The sequence below is a fragment of the Terrapene carolina genome, unplaced genomic scaffold (genome assembly GCF_002925995.2).
Source record: "Terrapene carolina triunguis isolate 2854851 unplaced genomic scaffold, T_m_triunguis-2.0 Scaffold247, whole genome shotgun sequence".
Taxonomy (NCBI): Eukaryota; Metazoa; Chordata; order Testudines; family Emydidae; genus Terrapene; species Terrapene triunguis.
Genome location: NW_020664598.1, coordinates 9,437,186 through 9,464,600, shown reverse-complemented (window position 1 = coordinate 9,464,600; position 27,415 = coordinate 9,437,186). Strand labels below are relative to the sequence as shown.

Here is a 27,415-nt window from a genome sequence, read left to right as displayed (position 1 = left end):
AAAGGTGGTTTTTTAATTTGAAGGGAAAGTTCTGTTCTTTGACAGAGGCGCCTACTAGATTATGTAGGTATAAAGTAGAGTTAAATGTACAATGACCATTTAATTAAATATGGCAAGTAACGTGTGCATTCTCTCAAATTGGTGCTGTAACATGGAGGTTTTAAACCTATCTTGAAAATCTAAAGATGTTTCACAATAAAATCAGGAACTCCATTGGAATATCTTATTGTGTTAGTGTGATATTTTCCCCTCTTACTAGTGATGAGATCTGATTATGATGCATGTAAACACCTGCTGAATGGTTTCACTGTAGTGTTTTGAAAATTAGACCTATTGAAATGTTTCTTTCATTTTGGTTTTATGCTGCTTAAAAAAACAGGACTAGAAAAGCTAAAACATCTTGTACTCAACACAAAGTACTGCTGGTATAGATTCAGCAAGCAACTGGAACCTTCTTTAGAGGATACAAGACACTGCATTGAAACCCATTCTGTTTAGTCCTGATTTTCATCTTTGTAAACATCTTAAAATGTTTTTAATCAAGTAAACTAATATCTCACAGTATTACTAGAAACTCAAGCTAATCTGAAGTTTGTATGTATTACCCCCTATACCAGCACAAGTTTATTTTTAGGGTAAAGCTTAAATACTTAAGGTTAGTTTTGTAAAATCAGTTACACATACAGTTTAACACAATAGTTATCATATATTACACAGAAGATAAACTGTATTGCAAAGTATGATATAGAAATAGAATAATCCATTACGATCTTGCTGGAAACTGATTTATTTTTAAAGGCATAAACATATTAGACGTCTTTCAGTATCAGCTATTGGGACGAATCATTTTAAACTTCCCTGATGGGTCAGGGATAAACCAGTTTTCCCATAGGTCATTATGAACACTAGGGTAATCCCAAGGTTTATACCTTCCATTCCAATGAAGTAATTTAGCTTCTTGAAGAAAATGCTCTGAATACCTGGCATCGGGACTCCAGCCTGTGGGGTTTTAAACAGAAATAAATCTCTAGCTTTCGTAAAGATCGGTATTGGAAGATACTATGCAATTAAATGAAATACAACTTTTAATAAAACTGATTTAAAGAAAAAATATGCTAATTAGTATACTTTTTACTGGTACTAAACATGATGGGCTATTTTGATAAACTTAATTCACATTTGTCATTATACTTAGTTCTATTTAACACAACATTTTGGATAACCGCACTACCCTATTCTAATATCCTAGCATAGATGGAGTCATAAGGAACCTCAGGTGCCTATTCTAGTCCACTACCTTGTATTATGCACAACTGAACCATCAGCCTTCTGTCCAGGTGAATGTTGACTCTGTCCCCTGAAGCTAATTGCACAACCTACCCTAGCAGCTTCTGTTCTCTCCCTCTAGGAAAAATTTGCCTTATTTGAAATCCCTTGCAGCTGTATTCAAGCCTCTTACTTTTTCTGTCCTTGATTAGTGACACTCTAGGCTTGTCTGTCTTATACTTCAGAAAAATTATGATTTTTTTTTTAAAGTTTTTCTTTACACTAAATATGCCCAGTTCCTAGCCTTTCTTCAAGCTATTTTTTTTTTTTTAATTTTCATTACTGTAGTCTATCACTGCTGACCTGTCTGATTTCTAGTATTGGTCAGTCACAAATGATTAGGACCCTACCAAATTCACAGCCATGAAAAAATGTCACGGACCGTGAAATCTGGTTTTGTATGGGGTAAAAGCACACAATATACATATTTCACGGGAGAGACCAGCGTTTCTCAAACTGGAGGTCCTGACCCAAAAGGGAATTGCAAGGGGGTCACAAGGTTATTTTAGGGGGAGCGAGGTATTGCCACCCTTACTTTTGCACTGCCTTCAGAGCTGGGTAGCTGGAGAGTGACAGTGGTGGCCAGAAAGCGGTGGCTGTTGGCCTGGCGCTTAGCTCTGAAGGCAGCACCTCGCCAGCAGCAGTGCAGAAGTAAGGGTAGCAGTACCGCAACCCCCCCCCCCCCCCCCCCCCCCCCCCACACACACACACAATAACCTTGCAACCCCCACCACAACTTTGTGTCAGGACCCCTACAATTACAACACAATGGACCGTGAATTTGGTAGGGCCCTACAAATGATGTACTGTACATGCTGCTTTACAAACAGCAAGAGGCGGCCCCCTACCCCATAGTGCTCACACTCAACTATGTTTGTGCCTCTTTAAAAAATGGTGCCCAAATCCTGCATTGTTCTAAATAAATCTTTGATGAGGGTGGAGTGGAGGGTTATAGACAAGTGTTACTCCTACTAGTACATCTCAATATAATGTTTGCCCTTGTAGTGAGGGGGCAGGGCCTCCCTCCAAGATAGGTGGTGGTGCCTCCCAGTCAGCCCCCTGGTGGGGGAAGCCAGGAAGGCCATGCCTGCCCTGCTGGAAACGGGGGGCAAGACAGGAAGTACAAAAGATGGGCTCTGCAGCTCAGTTGAGCTGGAGCTACCGAGAGAGACAGACACTTACAACCCGCTGCTGGAACGGGAGCCCACAGAAGGCCGCTGGTGTCCCAAAGACTCACCAGAGCTGCTAGGCACGCCACTGCTGGCTGTGTATCCCGGGGAGACAGCGGACAATCCCGGGATTCAGGTACACCCCAAAGGGAGGGTAGGAAGTAGCACAGGGACAGCCGACTCTAGTCCAGCTGCGTTGCTGCCTAAGCCCAGGTCGGCGTGTTGCGACTGGATTTCCTGCTGACTCAATGGCAGAAAACTCCGCCACTGTTAGGGGCCTCGTCTGGGACATGGTAGAGTTGGGTGGGCCGTGTCCCACTACCCCCTGCCACCCCACCATAGGCCAAGAGGCCTGTGTTAGCCAACCATCTGCCAGAGCTAGGACACTAAACTATTCCCTGCCCTGCCCTGCTGGAGGGCTTGAGCCCCAGAAACAGCTAATTCCTCCCCCTTTTTCAGACTGCCTTTTGCAGAATAAGACAGCAAGGGGGCATGGCCTCTTTCTGAGACTGACAGGGAGAGGCGGCCATGCACTCTTACACCCTTCTTCTGGAAGGAGGAATTTATCATAAATCAATTAGTAACCTTAACTGCTAAATATTTCTCTGATTCCAGTATTCCCCTGTCCTATTTTTTTCATTCCTAGGTGAACTACCAGTCTCAAAAATACATCTTTAGTGAGATTTTGGAAAGTTAAACTAAAGACCCTTCTCTTAAGGGTTCTTTTTAATAGACTGGTTTTGCACCTTGCTGTGGGTAGATCCCATCTGATCCAAACATGAAGTTTCCTATGTTCTCTGGCTGTCTTCATGCTCAGTGTGCACCAGAGTTTTGGATCAGGCCAGAGCCAGTTTCAGTCACCCCTTCAGTGAGGTCTCATTTTCCAGTATGGAATACTTTCCTTTTATACATTTGTATCATAGTATATAGGCCAATATGATCTAGCTAGCTCTTTGTGTAAAATAGCTATCCCACCTTTAACCCCAGCCCAAGGGCTGTTATCAGTGATTTAGCCTGCAACTGCTTCTCAGCCCCTGGCTTCGTAGAGTTTAATACCAGAAGGACCCATCAGATCGCCTAGCCTGACCTCCTGCATGTCATTGGTTGTTACATTTCACCCCATATTGAGCCCAATAACTTGGGTGGTTAAAGCATATCTTCCAGGAATGTGGTTAATTTGAAGACGGGGAGGGAGGAGAAGCTTCAAGTAAACAGCTGTAGTAAGACAAGGAAAATGATAAAGGGCTAATTTTGAATCTGGAAGGAAGGGGAATGAGTGTAGAGCAGCGATGTGGGATCTGAGGCATAAAGTAATGTACTGAGGATGAGCAAAATCATCCATAGGGTCCTTAAATCTTATCTGTATTTTGTTCCAGCCCAGAGTGTTTTGAAATGAAACATACTTACCAAGATGTCGGACATGCCACAAGGGATTAATAGTAGAATATTTTCCATGGAATACAATGAGCATTGGAGAGGTGGCCACACCTCCCCCAAGGGTGCTGCTGTAGAGGTTTTCTCTGTGAAAAGGCAAAAAAGAGTCCTGAAATGAAAAGGAACTTTACTACAAAACCAGAAGCCAAAAACAATAAATACTAATGCTCTGGCTAATTTACTATTAAAATCTGCTTTGTATAGACAAACGCTACTTCTTTACCTAATTTTAAATATGCACCTTTTTACTGGCATTCCAACACTTATAGGTTTTTTTTTCTTCTAATTGTGGACAATGTTTGGTGCTGTACGAGAAATCTTGTCAAAGTCTAACACTCTTACTCATGCTGAGTAGTACCTTACTCTGTAAGTAGTCCCAGCAAAATCAACGGGATGCCTCATGGTGGCAGAAATGAAATCATTGGGATTCCTCTCAGAATGAGTGGCTACTCAGTTGGAGCGTGCCAGAACCTGACCTAAAATGAAGCCAACCCCTGTTCGGAAGTGCTTAAAGTCTAAAGGACTGGCACAGAATTTACAGATGCAAAAGGTAGTCCACATGAGACGGGGAAGAGTTGTTTTTATTGTGGGCACAAACTCCAGGTACAGAGAATGTGTGTGCACTTTAAAATGTAAAACCCCTTTGCTATATCTTTGCAGCAATTTGCTGTAGTGTTCATGGGTATTCTTTTAAGCATTAAAAAGGAATAAAATCAAGTGCTAGGCCAAATGAGGGAACTGGGGAAGGCTGCTGTCTGCATTCCTCTTCCGTTCATATGCAATGCAGTTGTAGCTGTTGGTCCTGGGATATTATTCTTCCTCCCCTAGTTCTGTGTGCTTCCTTCCCCGGCTCTCATTTGCTTTCCCAGGGTAGCAGAAAACTGACAAGTGACCAACAGTATGATCCATTTTCATTTCAGCTCTGCTTTACTGCAGTTTGACTTACCCTGTGCAAAGTACAGCAGATGATATTCAAGTTACCAACACACGCTGACAATGGATTGATACCACAAATACTTTGTGAATAGACTCATGTCATTGACCATACCGTGTTTCCCCGAAAATAAGACAGTGTCTTATATTAATTTTTGCTCCCAAAGATGCGCTAGGTCTTATTTTCAGGGGAGGTCTTATTTTTCCTGGAGCTTCGGGGCCTTATATTCCGGGGTGGCCTTATTATCGGGGAGGTCTTATTTTCGGGGGATGTCTTATATTACAGCGAGAGGCAAAACTGGAAGTAGGTCTTATTTTCGGGGGATGTCTTATTTTCGGGGAAACAGGGTACATTGTTTTTTAAAGAGAATGCCATAAAGTCCCCGACCCCCATGACTTCTCATAGTGGAGTTGCCACTTTTACAGCTTCTTGGGGTTGGGTCTTTTTCTGATTTTCAGCGGTTTATGTAAATTATGGCTTATCTTTTTAGGAAGAAAAATGGGCTTTTTGTTGGTGTTTAAGAAATGGTTCTTGGGTTATGTAAAAAAAGTGTCCCCTTTCCAGTATTGCTGACATTGCAGTTTATAGGGCCCCAAGCGAGAACAGAGAGTTTCTTTCCACTCTGATCCCACTGCAAGAAGGAGAGATCAGCTCTGCCCATAAACAGCCTGATCCTGAATGGGGCTGATCACCCACAATGAAAACTGCATGTGCTCAGCACCTCTCAGGATTAGGCCTGGCTTGCTGAGTCAGCACAAGACTGCAGAGTCCCAAGTGGTCACTTTATGTTGTTCATGACTGCAGCTGGATTAGAACAGGTGGAAATTGTGCAACAAACAGTTATTTTGCATTACGATCTGTGAAGGGAAGCACATCTTAAGTAATGGACCTTTGAAAAATGAACAGAAAATTCAACTTTAAACACCACATTCAGTCAGGATAAAGTGAAGACTTCGATATCTGTACATACTCTACATTTCTTTGCATCCATTTTTCTAATTGCTTTGTAATCCGCTGGTGCTTCCATTCTGTCATATTAGCCACAATTACACCAGGATTAAAGGAGCAGGTACTGGGGCTGATGCCAAGATCTCTAATTGTTTGCTTCCGGTAGTCCAGATATCCCATGTATGTGTTCTAGAAAGAAGGCAAATTATATATAGATGTCTACTGTAAATCTAATTTATGTCTAGATATGTTTAGATGCAGCTGTATCTACCTCATGCACATGCAGAATACATAGGCATTGAAAAATAAGCTCTGAGAACTGGATTTCTAGATTATTATTACCTGCCTTGACTTCAGTGTGAGGCACAAGGCTAAAGGACAGGATATTCTAATCATTATGTGTTAGCGATATTTCCATGGGAGTCCTACAGGGCTTTGTCTTTTGGCCCACTCCTCTTCACCTTACTGTAGGTGATCTAGCGTAAAACCAGTGTAGTTATCGTAAGGCTACTGGACTTTAATGGCAGTTGCAGATGCTCCGTACCACTCCGGATTTGGTTTTCAAACAATATATTTTGAGCAGCCCACAAAGTTCAACCCTCACTCCCTCTCAGTTATCAGAAAGTCTAATATCAATCCTATCAATACTCTTTTCTAAATATGTTGCACAAGTGACCTAACGAAACAAGAAGAGTTTAGTAAAATACAAAACATACTGCAAAAGAATCAGGAGACAGCACATCTTGAGATGATTACAGGAAACAATTCCCCTTACTAAACTATGTACCTAAGTCCTAATACTATACTTTACCCTGAGAAAACTTTCATTTGGGGATGAAGAAAATCATGTTAAATCTGTACGTAAAAATCCATCAACAATCTGAATTTAAAACTAACATCTTACCTGCATTCCTACACTTCTCACCATTTCATGAGTAGAAGGCAAATCACAGTCGTCTGAAAAAGCTGCAGCATGGCCTGGAGCTAGCTTTGTGTCGTACAGTTCCTGGATGTCACCTGCGAATACAGAATTGGGAGTTTAAGAATGGGTTTGTTTCGTTGCCATGGATCTGTCTTTCAGACTGTTTAGGACAATCTCTGTTCTCCGTTACACTGGTACAACCCTACCAATTTCAAGGGATGGCCTGGACGTAAGGAAGGCAGAATTTTGCTCTATGGACATTGGTTTCAAACATGGGTCCCGTAACTGGAAGTCAGAATCCTATGTTTGCATGTATTCATCTATACTTTATGTGCCTATATGCTGATTTGAAGGTCCAAACATGAGACATGAGCTGTAGCCTGGTTGCACAGATGTGCATGTCTGTACCTTGCCTCTGGATGGGGGACTGTGTCCCCTTCCCCTTACATCCCACTTTGGTCCCCTGCACAATGCCCTTTTACCTGCGTTTTTGTTCAGGGGAGCAGATTTTCTCCTTAGGGCATTATTTCGCTATATCTTATTAAGATACTAGGCCTCGCTGTTTGAAAAGTGGGCTCATAATATTCATAGGCTAACACCAGCAGCTAAAATGTTCACAGTGCTCCTGGCTATATTAATGATGAAATAATTCTGTTTTCATTTGCTAGGAAACCCGAATAAAGCAATATTAGCATGAGGCAATACAAATCCTGGAAATGAGCAGGAACTACATCATCTTGTAGGGGCAACTCACCAATTTGTTTGAAAATCTGAAATAGGATTCATGTCCCACAATGGTACAGTGTTTGAATTAAAGGGACACTGTTAACCTATTTATGGTTCAAAATTGACCTACCTTAAAATTGTTATGATCTGGGAAGGAATTTCCTCTAGATTCTAAACAGCTTCTGTTTTGTGAGATGTAAAACAAAACAACAAGAAAATCAAAAGCAGTGTTTTTGGTGTGACACACCAAAATTCAGTGTGTGCACCTCTTGTTGCTTTGCAGAAAGCACTTAGCTAACAAATACTATTTCCATAGAGCTAAATCCTGAAATCCATGTTCAGTGTTTCCTCTGCAAAACTCCTATTCATTTCAAAGGGAGCTTTGACTAGGCAAAGACTTCAGAATTTGTTCCACGGTGTTTAATATTCCTGCTAACATCACTGATGATAAAAAAAGGCAGAGATTTTGACTCCATTGGAAAGGTGTATGTAAGTGGGGGGAAATCTATTTTTTCCCCAGATAGTATAATGTGGAAGAAATTGCATTATCAAGCTTATTGAAAGTGAAGGGAAGGCAAAGAAAACAAATCCAACTTTAAAAAGTGGTCAACAGTGCCCTTTTAAGTATTGCTGCTCTGAAATCTACATCTGAAGGCAAGAAAAACTGCAGAAAAGCTGTTGAAAACTAAATGAACCAAACTCTTTGCTGTTGTAATTCCACTGACTTCAAAGGTGTTACTCCAGGGATTAACTTGACCCAATGTCCTTGGACACCCTACTGCATAAGGGTTTCATAAGGCTTAATTAATTAATTAACATTTGCAAAGTGCTTCTGAGATCCTTGGATGAAAGGTGCTATCAAAATAACAGGGATGTGGAAGAATGCTGAAGGGGAAAAAAAAGATAAAGCAAGAGAAGACATCAACACTAGCAGGAAGAAAGAACAGAGAAAGTGGCAAAGAAAGGAATGAACAGACTGAGAAATCCATCTGAAAAGATAACTGTGCCTCTACTTAGCTTTTGCTGTATGGGCATGGAGGGATTTTCCAGCACTTGAATTGTTTTCTGATTTGTCTTTATTAACCATAAGATATTAATATCAATAAGCCTGATTCTGTGAGGTGCTGAGTGCCCTTAGCTCCCATAGATATAAATAGGAGTTGAGGGTGCTCAGAACAACAGGATACAGGGTCTTTTACAACCTGATCTGAGTAAATTCTTCTCTCTCAAGAATAAGCAGTTATTTGGGGTAAGGATGCTAGCATTTGTGGGGATTCAAGGTCAGCTTCACATTGACCAAACAAAATAGGAAACGTCAAGTCCTGTTTAGAGAGGAGTATTGCTGCCTGTTCTCGTGAAACCACGCTTATTGGAATTGCCTTATACACTCATGCACAGCAACTGATCAGATGCAATAAACACTGAACGTCACCCACAAACCTACGATCAGGATCAAACATCCAAAAGTAGAAATTGTCCCTTTGATTTTCCTTTTTTAAATACTATGTAAGGGTGAGTGTGAAGCTGTCATAAGTGTAGTACTCCAGGCCACATCCTCAATTTTAAATAGAGCTCATCTTTCCTGGTGAGCAATAAAGCAGTTGAACTTCCTGCTGCAAACTTCTGCTACGTTCCAAGAATTTTTGGATGACAGCTTACCTTGCACAATCACATCATCATCCAAATATATGACTTTCTCATGTTTGTGGATAAGCAGGGGGAGATAATATCGAACGAAGTTCAGCTGTTAAAAAAACCAATCAAAATGACAGACTGTAAGTGGCACAGTGGCTTAATGTAGTCACCTTGAATGTCTTTTTCAGGATTCAAACGTGACTTAGTCCTCTCATCACTGTACATTCTCCAACTACCATTACTGATTGCCACAATTTTAAACTTGCCTCCATATTTTCTTTAAGACAATGTCATGCTGGCCCCACTGAAGTCAATGGGAAATTCCTCCCAATGACTTCAGAGGGGCCAGGCTTTCTCCCAAAAACTTTGTAAATATTAACTGTAGATTCTCTGTCAAATGTTGGGATTATTCTAAAGCACATGGGGTCCATATTCTTCCTTGGTATAACTCAGATGAAGTCAATGCTGACACAACATGCATGCATCTGACCCACAATGCCACAAGATAATGTTAGAGAAGTCCCAGGAGATCACCTTTCTCCCTGAATTAGACTCAGTCTGCTTGGGTGTTTACATTCAGAGATTTATCCTGCCACTTTAACTTTAAAAATGTAATAGGCCCGGTGGTCAGTATTTATTCACAATGGCCCAGATCTAGGGTTGCCAACTTTCTAATGACACAAAACCAAACGCCCCTACCCCACTTCTTCTCTGAGGCCCCGCTCATGCCCCATGCCTTCTCTGAGGTCCCAACCCCGCTCGCTCCATCCCCCCTCCCTCCGTCGCTCGCTCTTCCCCACCCTCACTCACTTTCACTGGGCTGGGGCAGGAGGTTGGGGTGCGGGAGGTGGTGATGACTCCGGCTGGGGGTGCAGGCTCTGGGGTGGGGCCGGGGATGAGGGGTTTGGGGTGCAGGAGGGGGCTCCAGGCTGGGCCGAGGGGTTCAGAGTACGGGAGGAAGTGTGGGCTCTGGCTGGGGGTTGGGCCGGGGATGAGGGGCTTGGGGCGCAGGAAGTGGCTCTGGGCTGGAGCAAGGGGTTGGGGTGCAGGGTGTGTGTGTGGGAGGGGGTGAGGGCTCCGGCTGGGGGTGCAGGCACTGGGGTGCGGCCGGGGATGAGGGATCTGGGTGCAGGAGGGGACTCTGGGCTGGGGGCAGGGGGTTGGGGTGCAGGGGCGGTCCCGGCAGTGCTTACCATGGCTCCAAGGAAGCCTGCCTTAGCCCCGGGCCCCTGGTGTGCCACCAACCAGACTTTTAACGCCCTGGTCAGCGGTGCCGATCAGAGCCACCAGGGTCCCTTTTTGACCGGGCGTTCTGGTTGAAAACCAGACACCTGGCAACGCTACCCAGATCTTCCACTGCAGTGCAGCAGCTTTTCACAGCACTCTCAGTACAAAGCCTTCCTAAAGGCAGCATAGCTAGGCACAGGAGAATCACCCCAGCATAAGGGACACCTCCAGTGGCATAGGCTTGGCATAGCAAATCCTACACTACACACAGTTCCTTCTGCGGGAGCAGGGGGCATTGCAGAGGGAAAGAGCATAGCGAGGGTTGCCAATTTTGGCTGGATGTATTCCTGGAGGTTTCTTCACACGACATAATCTTTAATTGAAAATGAATCTTTAATTCCTGGAGACTCCAGGACAATCCTGGAGGGTTGGCAACCCTAGAAAGGGGACACGTTTGCAGCGTCCTTGCATTTTAGCAGTCCTTGTCTTTCACATCAGTCAATAGCAGTTGTAGGCAGCCAGTGTAAGTTAGAGTAGCCTTCAGGCTCTAAATTACGCTGGGAGGGAGTCACTAGCCCAGAACACAGTCAGCTCAGGGTTGCAGCTGAGTTTAAGTTCTTAAAGTTATAATAATAAACCCCAGGGTTAAGCTCCCAAACAGATAACGTCCCATGCAGGAAGATGGGCAAATTAGCGGGGACATTGCTGCAACGATCTCCTCTCTATGAGTGATGTCTCAACATTTAGTTGTTGGTTCCTTTTCTGAGGCCTTGGCTACACTTGGCAATTCACAGCGCTGCCGCGGCAGCGCTGTGAAGCACGAGAGTAGTCGCGCCGCCAGCGCTGCGAGAGCTCTCTCGCAGCGCTGTAAGTACTCCACCTCTCCGAGGGGAGTAGCTTGCAGCGCTGCAGGCTCTGATTACACTGGCTCTTTACAGCGCTGTACTCGCTGCGCTCAGGGGGGTGTTTTTTCACACCCCTGAGCGCAGCAAGTTGCAGCGCTGTACAGCGCCAGTGTAGCCAAGACCTGAGTGATGTGTAAGAAAAAAATGTAATCTGTTAGGAGTTACAGTCTTGGTGGGCAAGGCAGTAACACTAATTATTCTGATTACATCTCTACAGAAGTGTTATTTTTATGGCTCTCTAAAGTGCTAGTTAAGTTTGGTCTCTCCACTGGCCAGCCCAAGTATATGGCCTGGCCTAGATTTAACCAGGTCAGACCAGGGTTTAATCAAGTCAGGTCATCCACCTGGAAGGATCTCCTACAACATATAAAGGGAGTTGTACCTCAGGAGATAGAGCAAAAGAGCAACAATGTGGAGTAGAAGCACTTGCCACAGGAGGTGTGCTAGTCTAATAAGAAAACCATCCAACGTTATTACCAATTGGTATGGCTCCTCTAATACCCCAGTGGTTCTGTACGAAGGAGCAGAGCACAAAGGAGATTTGAAGTCTTCAATGTGCATTAAAATCTTGGAGACTATGACAGCTCTGTTTTGATGATATATGGTATTTGCTTACTCACAGGCTGGAGTAACTCAGGGCGTGATGCATCTGGTCTTATTTTTCCTTTTAGTACCATAGGGTTGAACTCCACAGTTTTATACTTTATTTCTTTCAGTTTGGAATTTTCAATCCATTTTCTGAGATGAAAGAGAAATGATAAAAGTGTGTTACAGAAAACCACAGAGACCTTCAGTATGAAACGTCAAAGTGCTTAATGGCACATGCCCTGGCTATATTTAAGACTACTGGTTTTAAAACAAAACACAAAAAACTTTCAATGAAAAAAAATACTTTTTTAAATAATTTGTTTCACAACTTTTTACTCCATTTTTTGACCAGCTCTATAGGAGATTCTCTTCTTGAGCCTCATTTTGACAAGTATTTGCACCTTTTAATGATCTTACCAGACCTGGGTTCGAATCCCTGCTCCACTACAGACTTCCTGTGTCATCCTGAGCAAGTCACTTATTCTATCTGGCCCAGTTCCTCCAAGGTACTTAGAATCCTACCTTCCATTGATTTCAAAGGAAGTTAGAAGCCCAAATACTTCTGAGGCTCTGGATCTCAGTTACTTATGTGTAAAATGGTGTTAACTGCTTCTCTACCTCACAGATATGTTGGGAGCACAAATACATTAAAGATTGTAAAGAAACTAAAGTAATGAAGGCTATATAAATATGCTAAAGAGAGAGACTCCTGAATGAGTTTGTTTCTTCATTGAGATGGCCCCTACATTGATTTACTCATTCCTCCTTGGTCTGCACTTGGGTTCAATCCACCCCACTTTAAACAATATCTACAATTTTGTATGACCATGGTTGAACCCCATATTTATAACCTTTACCTCTCCTTTTTTCTATGTTAGCCCCACTCTATCTGTTCTTCTCCTCTGAAGTTGAAGGCACAGCCCTGAATTATGGAGCAGTGCAAAGCCACGTTTTCCCAGAGGCAGCTTCAGGAAGGATTGTGCAGGAGAAACACACACACTGTACCATCTTGCAGCATGGCCTCCCTTCCGCCGCTGGTTGGTGCGGGGCTGTGGCCACCACCTGGCTTAGATTAGTCCCCTTCTGGGGTGGCTGGTGCCCCTAGCAGGCAGCAATCCCTGTACCCAGGGGACTGCAGGATCTGTGACTGTGATGGCCTTTGCACAGGGGGGGAGGAATGACTCCCTGGGCCCTCCCCCAATCCCTGTGCACCAATGCAAAGCCCAGTAACAATCTGGCCCTAACTAGGGTTACCAGACAGCAAGTGTGAAAAATCAGGACAGGGGGTGGGGAGGGGGGTAATAGGAGCCTATATAAGAAAAAAAACCCAAAATCAGGACTGTCCCTATAAAATCGGGACATCTGGTCACCCTAGGCCCTAACTAAGCAGCAGAATGAATAATTTTTGGTAAATACTATTACCTGATATGTGGAATTGTGTTCTTTAGGCCAACTATGTAGAACAAAACATTAGCATCGGTGTTGCTGTAGATGCTACTGATTGCTGCTACCGCTGCACCCATTCTACCCGCAGCAGCACATATCACCACTGGAATTTCTTCTTCCATTTCCTCAGGACTCTCCAAATCAACTGCATATAGCAAAAACCCAAATTAGTGTACAGAATTCAGCACCATTTTATAACAGACCTAGTCTCTGAATTGTATAAACTAGAAACAGAGCAAAAGTGTTACAATGCTCAGGAAGCTGCTAAGGGGTGAAGAGCTGGGGAACACGATTAACAGTACTGACACTAGTGCACATAATACCAAAATAAATACTAGGACTAAGTCTTCACTAGAAGTGCTTTATTGATGTAGGAATATACTACACCGTCAAAGCTCTCCTTGTGTGGATGCAGCTGTGCTTTGTACACTATAATCACCTCCCACCAGTTAAACAAGCTATTCTTCTAAAAACACGGTTTTCCCAATATAACTGTGTCCACACTAGGGGCTTCTGCCAACACACCTATGTTGCTCAAGAACAGTGTTTCTCAAACTGGGGTCGCCGCTTGTGTAGGGAAAGCCCCTGGCGGGCAGGGCCGGTTTGTTTACCTGACCCGTCTGCATGTCCGTCCGATCGCGGCTCTCACTGGCCGTGGTTCACTGCTCCCGGCCAATGGGAGCTGCTGGGAGCGGCGCAGTGGCAGCCTGCCAGGTGCTTTCCCTACACAAGCGGCGACCCCAGTTTGAGAAACACTGCTCAAGAATCACACCTCTTCACACCCTGACTTATGCCAGCAGAAGTCTGTAGTTTAGACCTGGACTACGATATGAAGTCTTTCACCCCAACGTCTGATCTGCACTTAAAAGTTTTACTGGTGTAACTATGTCATTTAGGAGTGGGATTTTATAAATCAACATAGTTATACTGGTAAAATCCCTAGTGTGAAAGCAGTTATGCCATATAAAAGTGGCTTATACTGGTACAGTTTATTCCCTACATTTTACACCAGTATAATTGCACCCAGTACAGTTAAAGCAGAAAAACTTTCTGGTGTAGACAAGTCCTTAGTCAGTGGTTGGCTGGCTCAGGTTGGCTATTACCTGCTGCCTCTGTTTGATGGCCTGTTGGAAATGAACTAGTGGTCTCAGTCTATTCCCAAGCAGGCAGATTCCCATCATTAAAACACATCCTCGTGGTTGTTACCAATTGACTTCTCTGTTAAGGCTCTGCAAAAAATTGAGAATGTGACCCAGCTCCCATTGATATCAACGGAAGAATTCTCATTGGCCTCAAGGAGAGTTGGATCAGGCCCTGCATCACAATGGAGATTCTTAGCCACTACTGACCTGGTATTATTCAAATCAGCTGATCTAGAAATTAAAAGTTCTGTGTCCTAGATTACATCAAAATAACACAAGTGATTCTGTTATAAATTCCTATTTATCCTACAGCAGGAACAGAAACCAGTGCTTAGTTACCATGAAATCTGAACAGAATAAAATAATGAGCTACTTACTTGTTTCATTATTTAATGTAGATGGCACCTTGTGAACTTTATTATACAGAATGACACAGATGGTCAAAACAAGTAGGAATAATAAGATCTGATTAACTGAAATAAAGAGGACAACTGGTTAAAAGTTAATATAAAAACTAATGCTAATTGCTCAAATACCTGTATTTTTATTTTACCAGCTACATATTTGCCATTTACTGTATTCCTGTATTTGTTTTGAAAATCTCATCTCACTTGCTATTTGACCGAATTAAAAACAGAAACTGCTTTTAAGATTTATTTAGAAATTCGCACTGTAGCCTGTGTCCAGTATAATCAGAAATCTGTGGTCAGCTCTTTCCAGATGTTTTGGTTTTCAAGGATGTTCTGATTGCAAGTACTTCCAAAATAGGAAAACTGTTAAATCATTAAGCCTATTATTCAAGGGCTGCTTACCCTAGGAAAATTACCTGTTGAAAATGGTTGGCAGCCATAGGTTCTTTCCCCATTTTCTCCTTAACTATTGTTGAAAATGGTTTTAACTGCTTTTGTATTTGAGACAAATCCATTTTCATCATAGTTACAGACAGCAAGATACAGGCTTGGTGGGGATTGGTCTTATGCACACTTTCTATAGTGATGCTGCAAACTGTTTCCATCCCCAAAGTGGGGTATTATATACTTCATACCATTATGAGCATCCTCTATCCCACACAGAATAGTGGTTCAGCCACCTTTGTGATACTGACCTCACAGTTCTTCTACCCCTCAAAAAATGCTCTTTATGGCCCAAACATGGGTGGGACTAGGTGGGCAGAGGGAGCAGCAGGCAGGCGGGGGACAGGGTGCTGTCCATCATCCCCAGCTAGGGTGACCAGATAGCAAGTGTAAAAAATCAGGACAGGGAGTGGGGGACTTTAGGTGCCTCTATAAGAAAAAGCCCCCAAAATCGGGACTCTCCCTATAAAATCGGGACATCTGGTCACCCTATCCCCAGCGGACATTGATTGGAAAAGGTAATGCAGCCTGGGGTATATGTGGTAATAAGCACTACATTCAGTAATAACTCTTTGCAGAATTAGGTCCTAAGCTAAGGAGGAACTGACCACACAGGGAGGGGGATGAAAGTGGAAGGATGAGGAAGAGAACATGATTCTGAGGTCACTTGGAAGTCTAATACACATATCTAGAGGGTAACGAAGAAGTGCACGGTTTTTCTTTATTTGTATAATTGAATGTACTGATTTTAAAATGTGTAAGAGACGTATAAAAAGACGTGAAGTGATTTTGGAACTTTTTTTCTGGCTACCCTGTGGTCCTCCAATTGCCATAGGATTTCAGAATTAACCCTACCTGTCCCTTTCCTTTACCCAAAACCCCTTTGGGTAGACCTTCAAACAGTGAAGCATTTTAGATCATTTCAATGAAATAGTTCAGCTATTCAAGGTCTATTTGAGGATAACTCTAAAAGCATTACAAAAATAAACTCGGCATGCCACAGAAACTGCATGTTCCAAAATATTTGCAAAGGTATAAATATTTTGATTCAAGTACTTTACTTAGCAAAATCAAAGCATGTGAAAAGCAAATGCCTTACTGTATATTTGGATTTTTCAGCTTCTACCAGAGTCTGCCTTGGACTGAATGCTTAAGCAATCTAACATAAATCACCCCTGACTGAGTAGGATGTTACTGGAAACGCTAAGGGTAAATAAGCATCATCATCATCAACGAACTTGCCGAATGTCATCTTCAATTCTATTTTGTTAGTTATGTAGCATCATAAATGTTCTCAGAATGGGCAAAATATACAAAATACATAGAACACAGAATTCCGCCCTCAGTTACACCTGTACAAATCTTTTGAGCAAGATCGTCAGCTGGTGTAAATTAGCATAGATCAAGAATGTCAGTGGAGCTATGCTTGTTTACACCAGCTGAGGATCTCACCCATTGACTTCAGTGGGGTTGCATGGAGCTAGTGAGGGCATAGTCTGGCTCACTTTAGCCTAATCCTGAGAGGTATTGAGAACCCTGAATCCCATTGGGCCAAATCCTAACTGTGGTGCTAAGAAGGCATAAAATCCACCAGAGCTCTGCAGGAAAGCTAAACTCAGCACCCAAAGGCATTAATCATGTCTTGAGTGTGGAGCCCTCCTTCTCAATAGTGGCCATGGAGCAGCTCCATACCCAAAAAGATCCATCCATTCCCCCAGAGGCAGAATTCCAAGACTCCATCCCCTCTGCTATATTGATAAGTGATGTCAAGTGGGAGGCAGTGCCTCTCAAGATGTTCCTGCATGGGGGATGGAGAGCAGATACTCCCCAGCTGACTGACAACAAGGGAAGCAAGCGGCCTATGGAACCAACTGATAGCATCACAACAGAGCTGTTAGCCACGAAAGCGAAGGACTCATCCACATTGGGGGTCTCCGTGTTCCAAGAAAACTGGAATTTGGGAGCTAGCATAGCCCCTTCAAACTCACAACCATCCACTTTTTGGAAGGCTCAGAGTGAGCCCCAGTCCCTGGATTGCTCTTACATAGTGCTTCATACGGTTTAATATTGCCTCAACACTGCAGTAGCTTCCATGGCTCCTCCATGAGGAAAACAGAAGGATCGGGATCTGCAAACAGGTATAGGAGGAGGTGGAAGTGCTTACATGCAAGAGCTTCTATAACTCCAACGGACCTAACTGTGAACCTAATGAGAAGCCATTCTACAGCCTCACTGTTCTCAGTGTCAATCAGGCCAACACAGAGTGGCACCTCTCAAGATTTTCTCCATTGATTCAAATTCAGAAGTGATGTGCAAGATGATGCAAGTTACACATCGGTGAGCAGATATAAGAAAGTCTATATTTGTATAATTTCCACACCGAAGACTGGAAGAGAGGCAGGTAACAGGAAAACACATAAAAGGAAAATGTAAGAAAGATGTATGTTAAACTAGCCTCTTCCACACAGTTTAATTTACTCCCTCTTAGATCTATTACCAGACACTCGGTATATAAATTACAACAGTTTAGACTCACCCACTTTTACTAACTTCTAATTTACACCACATTACATTGTGGTGTTTAGATGCTGCATGTGATTATTGGAACTGGGAGCACTGGCTGTTGGGAGTCTGAAAGGACAGGAAACAGGAAGGAGGGGGGAGGAGTTGAGGAGGCTGGGAGAGTTACAGGGTGTGCAGTTACAGCTTGGAAAAGAGACTTCCACTGTAAATAAAGTTCTGTTAAAGTTTGTTAATACCTTGCGTGGTGGATACAACATACATGTCATTTCTGAATCTGGCCTATTAACTTCAATGGAATTTGCAGGTGCTAAGCATGTGTCAGGATTAGATGCTGTCATTATAGCCTTTAATACAGCAAAGTACATGAGTATTCCCATTGACTTCAATGGGGTTAAGCACATGCTTAAGTGCTTTGCTGAGCAGGGAAGGGGTTACTCATCATAAATTTAAAGTTAGGAATGGTTTAAGTGCTTTGCAGAATTGGAGTAATAAATTAGCATGCAACCCTCCTATGCAATCTCCTGTAAAATTTTTACATGATCTTTATCTAGCTGTTTAAAAAAATATGTGAATCAATTTGATATTGAAATGTTCTGAATCTTTCTTACTTTTCCTTAACAGAGCCATATGTTCCTTTGGTTAAGAACTGCAATCTGTAGTTAAAAAAAAAAAGAGAGAGAGAAAGAGAGAAGTTATAAACACAGTGATGAATATTTCTTTAGTATTTTATGGGCCCAATTTTGCACCATTAGGTTTTGCCTTTGACTTGAATGGAAGCAGGATTGGATCCTAACTTTGCAAAGCTTTTCATGAAAACATATTACATTTGCAATGTTTTGGGCAACAATTTATGACCTTATATAATCCAGAATTTATAAAGCAAAAATGTTTTAAATACATGAACCAGTTTCAAAGCTATATAACTATAGCGAAACAATTAATGTTTCGATAAACTCAGTACAGTCACTTATATCAGCAATACTTACATTCTATAACACAGATTTTTCTTAATGTAAAACAGAAAATAAAACATATGCAAATATACAATGTGTTTACAAAATGCATCTGTAGGTATTTTAATCCATTGAAATTATCCTTGACTCCCCATACAGCAGAACAACAAATGTAAACACCATAATGCCATTTCTAGATCTTGTTATAATCAATCACACAGCAACATAGATATTGCCATACTAAATACGACAAAGGAGCTATCTAGCCTAGAATCCTGTCTCTGTCTTGGGCTGTGTCTGCACTGACAATTGTAGGGAACTCTTCCCCCACTGCTATAACATCAGTGTAATTTCACTGGTGGCAGCAACCAGGGGACAGCATAATTCAACGGGTTGTAGCAACAAGGGGAGAGCATTGGTGAAGACTGGCCACGAGCATTTTAACCACATCATCTATAGTGCTGGAGCAACTAGAAGTTTCCTTAAAACTGTCATTGTAGTCAAGCGCTGAAAGTGGCCAGGATCAGATGCCTCTGAGGAAAGTATTAAATTCCCTTAATGGACATTTATGGGAAAATCCCACATTTCCTTGTATTTTAGAAGCCAAATTACTTTTTTCTTTGTACTTTAAGCGGTACGAGTTTAGAAAATCTTAATAGTAAAAAGCAGATTATGATTTATTTTTAAATTTATGGGTCCAAATTTAGACCTGTCACAACTCCCACTGATTTTAATGATGGGCTCATCATAGAGATGTTGAGTTGCATCATTTAAAAAAAATAATATTACTTTTTTTTTTTCTTCCCTGGATATAGGCCTTTAAAAAAAATCCCTCGTAAACAGTTCTTTTTAAAAATAAAATACCACACTAGGCACACATTTGGAAACAAAAAGGATGATTAGTTGTGTACAGGGAGCACAAGGCCTTTCTCCTGCCCCTAATAAGAGCTGCCTTTGATGCTGGCCAGCCCACATTCCTCAAGCTCCCAAGCACTGCTAGCCTTCTGGCCCCTCTACTACACCTATGGAGGGTCAGTCATAATCTGGAGCAATATGTTTAAGGGGAATTTCTTTTTACATTCCAATCGCCTGAGGCCTGTAAATCTATGAAAGCAAACTGAAACTTCAGGAAACAAGTTATTGAAGACATGAGATAAGATATCAAAAATTAAAACAAACAAGAACTACACAGCACCACAGGCAAAAAAGAAAACAATGTACGTGTGTGACGTTTCTCCCTCTAGCACTGTAGCTGTTCCTGGCATCTCAACCCCCTTTTTCCATATTTTCATGCCTGGAGCTACAGATATTATGTTTATTATTTTTAAATATAATTCATTTTGATTCATTGAGAAGGGAGAGGAGCCTAGAGTGGTATGAATTCTTGAAAGCTGAGTCACAAAATACAGTTATGTCTTATTGGTTAATTCTGAGTTTACGGAAAGATCTCGAGTCAGTCTCCAATTTTGATTGACAAGTTAAATTCTAAACAGAACACATAAACAGAACAGTCTGTATGCATGTAAATATTGCGACTGGTTTGAAAAAGACAAATTAATAAACATAGTGTAAGGTAAAAGTTATTTTAGGGCTAAATTCTTATCAGATCTGCACTGTTTATCTAGACTCCAATATTCTGCTCTCTCCATATGCACAGAACCCCCTTGATTTACATATGTAAGTAGATCAGGCGATCAGTCAAGAGAAGAGCTTTGCCTTTAGAAATCTCCTCTCCTGTGCACAGAACACAAATATTGTTTCCTTTCTAGTCTGGAAATTTGAATCAGTAATTTTTGTAAGTGGACAAAATTCTCACTCCTGGGGTGAAATCCTGGCCTCAGTGAAATCAATGGCCGTTTTGTCATTGATTTCAATAGGATCTTACAGAATTTGTCCCAAACTGTAAATGTAACTTGCAGTCACTGCGATGTGCAGCTGGCCTGTCAGAACCCTACACTAGCTCCAGACATAATTAAAACAGTCCAAATCGCTCCAAGTTTTTAATCTTTAAAATCCAAACCTGGAAAGACTCACATATAACAAAACTTTTAGTTCAATATTTGAAAAGATTCTTAATATCTGCATTTTGTAGCTTTTCAAGAAAGAAAGGAACTCGACTTGTTACTCTGCAAACATTTACCCCTAGTTTTCCTAAACGCGGATTACTGGAATCTGACGTCTCTAGACACAATTGCCAGATCATATAACAAAATGAGGGGCGGCAGCAGGGAAAGCTGCATATGAAACAGTGACATTACTGTTTAGATATTTCCTGTTTAATTAGTCTTTACCTTTCAAACGTAGCACAGCACTCACGGCTTCTTTCTCCAGAAGAATTGCAGGGCGACAACACTCGGTTCCTAGCTCACCCAAAACTGCAAGCGCTCATGCCAAAACTGCCTTGCCCATGACTCCCCTTGGAAATCCTAGGTACATGAGCCTTAAAGGGCCACAGTAATGCTTTTAAATTGGGAATCCTTTTTCAAATCCTTCAAGTGTACTTTGGAGCGGTGCTGGTTTTTCTTTCCTTTTTCTGCCTCTGAGAAGGTGCTCAGAATCCAGACATTGCACTGGCGTAGTGAAAGAGCCCCATAAACCACTTCCAGATGTGCTGAATGATGCAGCCCCAGATCTGGCAAACTCCCCTCAGATCCTCATCCGGTAGATTGCAAATAAATCCCATAGGAAACAAAAGTCCAGATGGGGGGAAAAGCAAATACCTCCAGAAGCAACTTCAACAATCGCATGGTCTCGAGTAACATTTTTATTTAATTGTTATTTTTGGTAATGATGAAGAGTAACTGTTGGTAAGCAAGAATCAAGTAAGAAGAATGGGCACAAATCCAATGTATTAACATACTGCATGACTACTGTGAACACTAATATGACATCAATAAGTATATTAAGTCTTAGAAAATACTCACAATTAAGGACAGCATGACATGTGTCTTTAACAATCGCTGTGGATTAAAGGTTATTAGGCTGGCTTTTTTCTTAGCATCCTTATTGGCAGGTTAGTTTATTTTTCTTTTTAAATGTAACTGGAATCTCAATAACAGCAAAGCCTGAACATTTGTGGTGAAATCTCTCTCATCCTCCTCCCCCCGCATGAAATCAATGGCAAAACTCTTATTGACTTCAACAGGGCCAGGCTTTTACCCTTGGAATTTTGCTGGAATCTTTAGTACTGATACTTTGCCACTGGACTACTGTAACAGAAACAATTTATTTTTATTTTTTGGATTACAGATTTTTTTCTATTGTTTTATCATAGTTTCCATTACAGTCAAGCTCAAGATGTAAAAATTTAATGTGGATTTCAAACATGCTAATGTTTTCAAAAGTGTTCACCTCCACAATGTTGGTTTGTCCCTTTATAAAACTAGGGGACATTTACAAAATTCAGCTCTGAATGTGGGTTGTGATTTTGAATTCTGTCCCTCCCAAATCTTGGGGAAATTATGGAATGGGGTTTTGGTTTGAACAAAAAGGGAATTTGGAATGTCAAAGTTCTTACTATATGCTGATAGACCTTTCCTCCTGAAACCCTCTTTGAACCTTTTCCTATTCTTTTTTCCATGTCTATTTCCATGCCGCCTCTTGTGCTTGGAATTTCCTCCCTCCCCTTGTACCAGTCAAATGCTCTTTCCCCATTAAAATATTTTCTTTACAATAAAACCATGGGGCTTTCAGGAGGAGATATTGAAAGAAGTATCAGATAATGTTTTCACCCCTCAGCTCATTCTATAGCAGTAGCATCATACTGTACATACTATTCTAAACTCTTTTAAAAGTATTAATACAGCTTGAGACAAAATGCAAGATTTTAGGGAGCCTCTGAAGATAGAATTTTTTCATGTCCAGTTATCAGCATTCAAAACCGCTTTGTTTTTCTATGGAAACTAGAGTTAGACCAAACCAAAATTCCAAATCTGGCCTGACCAAATTTAGAATATAGATTTTTTAAAAAGCCCACCAGACAAGCAAATGCCTGAACTGTATTGTCTGTGTGTGATTTATGCCCTGAGCCAACAAGCAGCTCTTTATGGGTATAAAGTTCCACTTGTGAAGAGGTGCTTGCAGGACCAGAGCGGAAGAGAGGGGCATATAGCTAAGCACCTCATTAGCACTGCTGGGGAAAAAATGATTAAATATTACTTTTTGGTAGTAAGCCCAGGTCTCTTCAGTCCCACCCACACCTCGTTCCATCTATCTTCCATTTCCCTCTAGGCCCACTGAAGAGATTCTGGCTCCATGAGGGTGCAGGAGTCTGCATGTGTGAAGCTCATTGCAGTATTGGAGCCTGAGATCTCACTCCTACTACTAGGATTAGAGTAATTAGCAGCCAAGCTGCAGCACTCTCAAGAGGGGGACCCAGCTCATCTGTTTGCTTTGTGTTTATACTCTCACGCCATCACTCCACACCCACAGAATCAAGGCCTGTTTGCAGATTCTGAGATTCATCATCCTCACCCCACTCCATGGGTCCTGAGTCTCAACACCTTTTGTAAAACTTTCTCTATTTCCGTTCTCTTTTTAATAGATGTGCTCAATAGAACAGCCTGGTTGCTTCTCTCAAGCCTCAATATTTTACAAGTCATTGTTTCCCTCACAGCTTTGTCAGTTCTCATATTATTATTAATAATAATCATGTTTATTGCAGTAGTGCCTGAGGACAAACCAAGAACGAGGCCCCACTGTGCTCAGCAGCGTACAAACACAGTAGTAGACAGTCCCTGCCCTGAAGACCTTACAATTCTTTGCTAAAGTGAGAGGTGGAGATTGGTGAATTCCAGAAAGGGTCAGATAAGGACTTTGAATAGTCAACATTTTCAAAGGTGGGTGCCTAAGAGAATGTTTACATTTACAATCTTACAGTGGCACAGCTGTACCAATACAGCTGTGTCGCTCTAAGAGCGCTCGTGTAGCCACATTATGCTGAGGGGAGAGAAATCACCTGTCGACATAATAAAACCAGCTCAATGAGCAGCGGTAGCTGTCAGCGGGAGAGCGTCTCCCGCCAACATACCGCTGTGCACTTGAGTGCTTATGCCTGCAACCCTTACGTCGCTCAGGGGGGTGGTTTTCTCATACCCCTGAGAGAGGTAACTATGCACATATACATTTCTAGTGTAGATCAGCCCTAGGTGGCTGATTGCCCATGAAGTGAGTGCATGGGGCAGCAGGGCAGGAAGACTTGGCCCTGCTCTGCTTCAAGCATTTGCCCTGAGCTGGAAGTTTTGGAGGGGAAATTTCTCCAGAGTGGCTGAAAAACTTCAGCCATTTGGGCCAAACAGCAGAGGGCCATGAGCTCAGGCATTTGGGCCAGTGACATTTCTCACAGGAGGACAGAGCATGGCAGAGCCAGAGGGGACCTGTCCAGGCCACAGAGAAGCTGGTCTCTGAGCCCCTTCCCCACTCACCAGAAGTGCTTGCAGTTCGGGACAGAATATTCCCCTGATTCAAAACACCCCTCCCCGCCCCCACTGATCTGTGGCCAGGCTCCTTCCCAGGTGGGGCAAGGGAGCTGAGCGCACAGGGAAAAACCTCCCCCGACCCTGCCTGCAGGCGGAACAGCAGCCTGAGCTCTGCCCCTCACCTGGGGACAGCAGGTGGCCAGGGGGTCCCAGGCCCTCTCCTCCCAATGACCAAGTGCTCAGGCCCCCCCGTGGTGTCTGACTTGGGGGGAGAGGGCTGCTGAGGAGCCCCCAGGATCACGTGACCTATGTTCCGTCATAGCCAGTGTAGCGTCAAAAAAAACCTGTCAGAATTTGCTACCTCTCGGCCAATGAGCAGGTGAGAGGTAGCAGATTGTGACAGGGCAGCAAAAGAACATCCGTACTGATAGCACAATATGTCAGGTAGCAGTTTAGTATAATGTTACAAACTGCTAAAGTCATAATTTGCTACTTCCCACCTTTCTCACTCTCTAGTCCAAGAGTAGCATATTGTGACGGAAGGGGTATGCCTGTTGCAATTTGCTACATCTCACCTTTCCTATCCTCAAGTCCAGGGTTAGCAAAATAACGGGTGGGGTTACATTTGGCACAATTTGCTACCTCTCACATTCCCCATCCTTTGGTCCATGGGTAAAAAATGATGATGGATGTGGGGGTACACTTGTTGGAATTTGCTGCTTTTATCTTTGCCCATCCTCTGGTCCAGAGGTAGAAAATTGTGATGGATGGGGGTACACCTGGTACAATGTGCTAACTCTTACCCTTCCCCATCTCCTGGTCTGGGGGTAGTAAGTTGTGATGGTTGGGGGCACACCCGTCACAATTTACTGCCATTGTGAAATCTCTATTTTACAGTTGGACACAAATAAAGAAAGGTATTTTTATAATTTGGAAAAGCATTCTACAGAGTTAAACCACAGGTCTATTATATGTAAAACCTTGAATGAAGGTATTGTATTTTCTTTATTAGTCTCTTTCCAGTGTAGATTAGAAACTGAATGGCCTATAGTAAACAAACATTTCATGTACACAAAACATTTAAACTATTGTAAGACATTGTGAACAGTATTTGAAATACTTATGAATACCGTTTTTAAACACAAGCTATCAGGCAGAAAAGCCACCATTGTTCCTGATACAGATTTCGCCTCTGCCCCCATTGTCACTGTTACACACATTTGAAAACATCAAGTTTTCAAAACAAAATTTGTACTTCTCTACTTTTGCACAAACATATAAGCATATTGCCCCCTGATTTTATTCTATTTTCTTATGCCTTTTCCGCCTGCTAAAACCAAACTGCCCTGTCCTCACTGTGTTTTTAACCTCAATAGAGAGCCAAACATTAGTGTTAGCCCATAGAGAGCCAAACATTAGAGTTAGCCCATGCTAAACAAAACAAATGTCACCTTTCTTAGCAGTGAGAAAAAAAACCAAGGGCTAGATTCACAATGGGACTTAAGGCTTGTTTACACTGCGACGTTGTGGACAAAATTTTTGTCTTTCATGGGTACTTAAAAAAGCCCCAGCCTTCCCCGTCCCTCTCCGCCCCCCCCCCCCCCCCCAAAAGACAAAAGTTTTGCGGAGGCAAGTAGCATTGTGAACGAGGCTTTGTCGGCAGGGCCACTCGCGGGCCTGGAAGTATTTTGTTGGCAAAAGTGCCGACAAAATACCGATAGAGAGCGTTCACACATGCTGACTTTTAGCAACAAGGCTGTGTTGACACAGCCTTGTCGCTAAAAGCTGCGTAGTGTAGACAACCCCTGAGGCATTGCAATGATCAGTTTCATAACGGCTAGTTTTTAAGCACCAGGAAAGTCACAGGAACACCCCTGTGATTCACAAATCCTGAGTTAGGTACCTAAGCTCTGTATACAATGAATGTGGAGAGAGAGACCTCAGAGTTGGATCCACAAAAGCAAACACTCTACGTGGGGAGCTGCCAATGGGAGATGCTAACCAGAGAGGTGTGTGCTAAGCCCCACCACCTCACAGAGTTTGGTGCCTATGTCCCCAGTGAAGCAAAAGTATGAAGCTAATACACCCTAAAGTCTCAGAAATAAAAAGACAAAAACTATCCTAGGATGTATTTGGTGAGGCATTTCCAGTACAGATAGAGAAATATTAATCCACTGTTCAAGGCACTGGTGAGATCCCATCTGGAACACTGTCTACAATTCTGGTCACCCATGTTCAAGAAAGATAAATTCAAACTGGAACAGGTGCAAAGAAGAGCTACTAGGCTGATCAGGGGAATGGAGGGCTTATGAGAAGAAACTGGAAGAGCTTGGCTTATTTAGTCTGGCAGAAAGAAGGCAAAAGACCTCTCTGGCTTTAAGATTAAGCTTGATAAGTTTATGGAGGGGATGGTTTGATGGGATAACATGATTTTAGTCAATAAGTCAATAACGTGCCATCGCTGGTAATTAGTATCAATGGTCAATGTGGGTCTGGCTGGAGAATCTTGCCCGCATGCTCGGGGTTCTGCTGATCGCCATATTTGGGGTCGGGAAGGAATTTTCCTCCACGGTAGATTGGCAGGGGCCCTGGAGGTTTTTCGCCTTCCTCCGCAGCATGGGGCAGGGGTCGCTTGCTGGAGGATTCTCTGCGACTTGAAGTTTTTAAATCATGATTTGGGGACTTCAACAGCTGAGTCAAGGGAGAGAATTATTCCAGGAGTGAGTGGGTCAGCTTTTGAGGCCTGCATCATGCGGGAGGTCAGACTAGATGATCATAATGGTCCCTTCTGACCTTAAAGTCTATGAGTCTATGAGGAGATATGGTTACTGTCTATAATTACATCAAGGGGGTAGATACCACAGAGGGTGAAGGGCTATTTAAGCTAAAGGATAATGTGGCACAAGAACAAATGGATATAAACTGGCCATGAACAAATTCAGGCTCAAAATTAGAAGGAGACTTCTTGTCATCAGAGGAGTGAGGTTCTAGAATAGCTTCCTATAAGAGTTGTGAGGGCAAACAATTTAATTAGTTTTAAGAGAGAGTGCGATTGAATGATGGGGTTGCTTGTGATGGTAGGGAACAGGGCTCAACAGCCTTGGAGCTCACTTCTGGTTTATTTCTTATGTTCCTAAAAGCTCATGCTTCAGGGCTTCAGACAACCATCTGCAGGGGTCAGGAAGGAATTCCCCTCCCCTCCTTATAATGTATTCTGTGGAGGGGGTGTGGTTGGTCTTCTTCCTCTGAGGCATTAGAAATTTCCA

At 42.6% G+C, this 27,415-nt stretch overlaps 1 protein-coding gene across 2 annotated transcripts; it reads right to left on the bottom strand.

Annotated features, from left to right (window-relative positions):
* Positions 1 to 771: 771 nt before the first annotated feature.
* Positions 772 to 21,339, bottom strand: GLT8D2 (glycosyltransferase 8 domain containing 2). Of its 2 annotated transcripts, none has more exons than XM_024200068.1 (10): positions 21,024 to 21,339; positions 18,388 to 18,432; positions 14,780 to 14,875; positions 13,237 to 13,405; positions 11,847 to 11,964; positions 9,119 to 9,203; positions 6,716 to 6,828; positions 5,834 to 6,000; positions 3,903 to 4,038; positions 772 to 999 (listed from the first exon to the last, which is right to left on the bottom strand). In XM_024200068.1, exons 2-10 carry the CDS (start codon positions 18,404 to 18,406, stop codon positions 844 to 846), a joined length of 1,059 nt encoding a protein of 352 aa, XP_024055836.1. In that variant the 5' UTR covers positions 18,407 to 18,432; positions 21,024 to 21,339; the 3' UTR covers positions 772 to 843. The 2 variants fall into 2 exon arrangements, with proteins under 2 accessions (XP_024055836.1, XP_024055837.1); XM_024200069.1 differs by having other exon boundaries at positions 3,903 to 4,015.
* Positions 21,340 to 27,415: the final 6,076 nt, after the last annotated feature.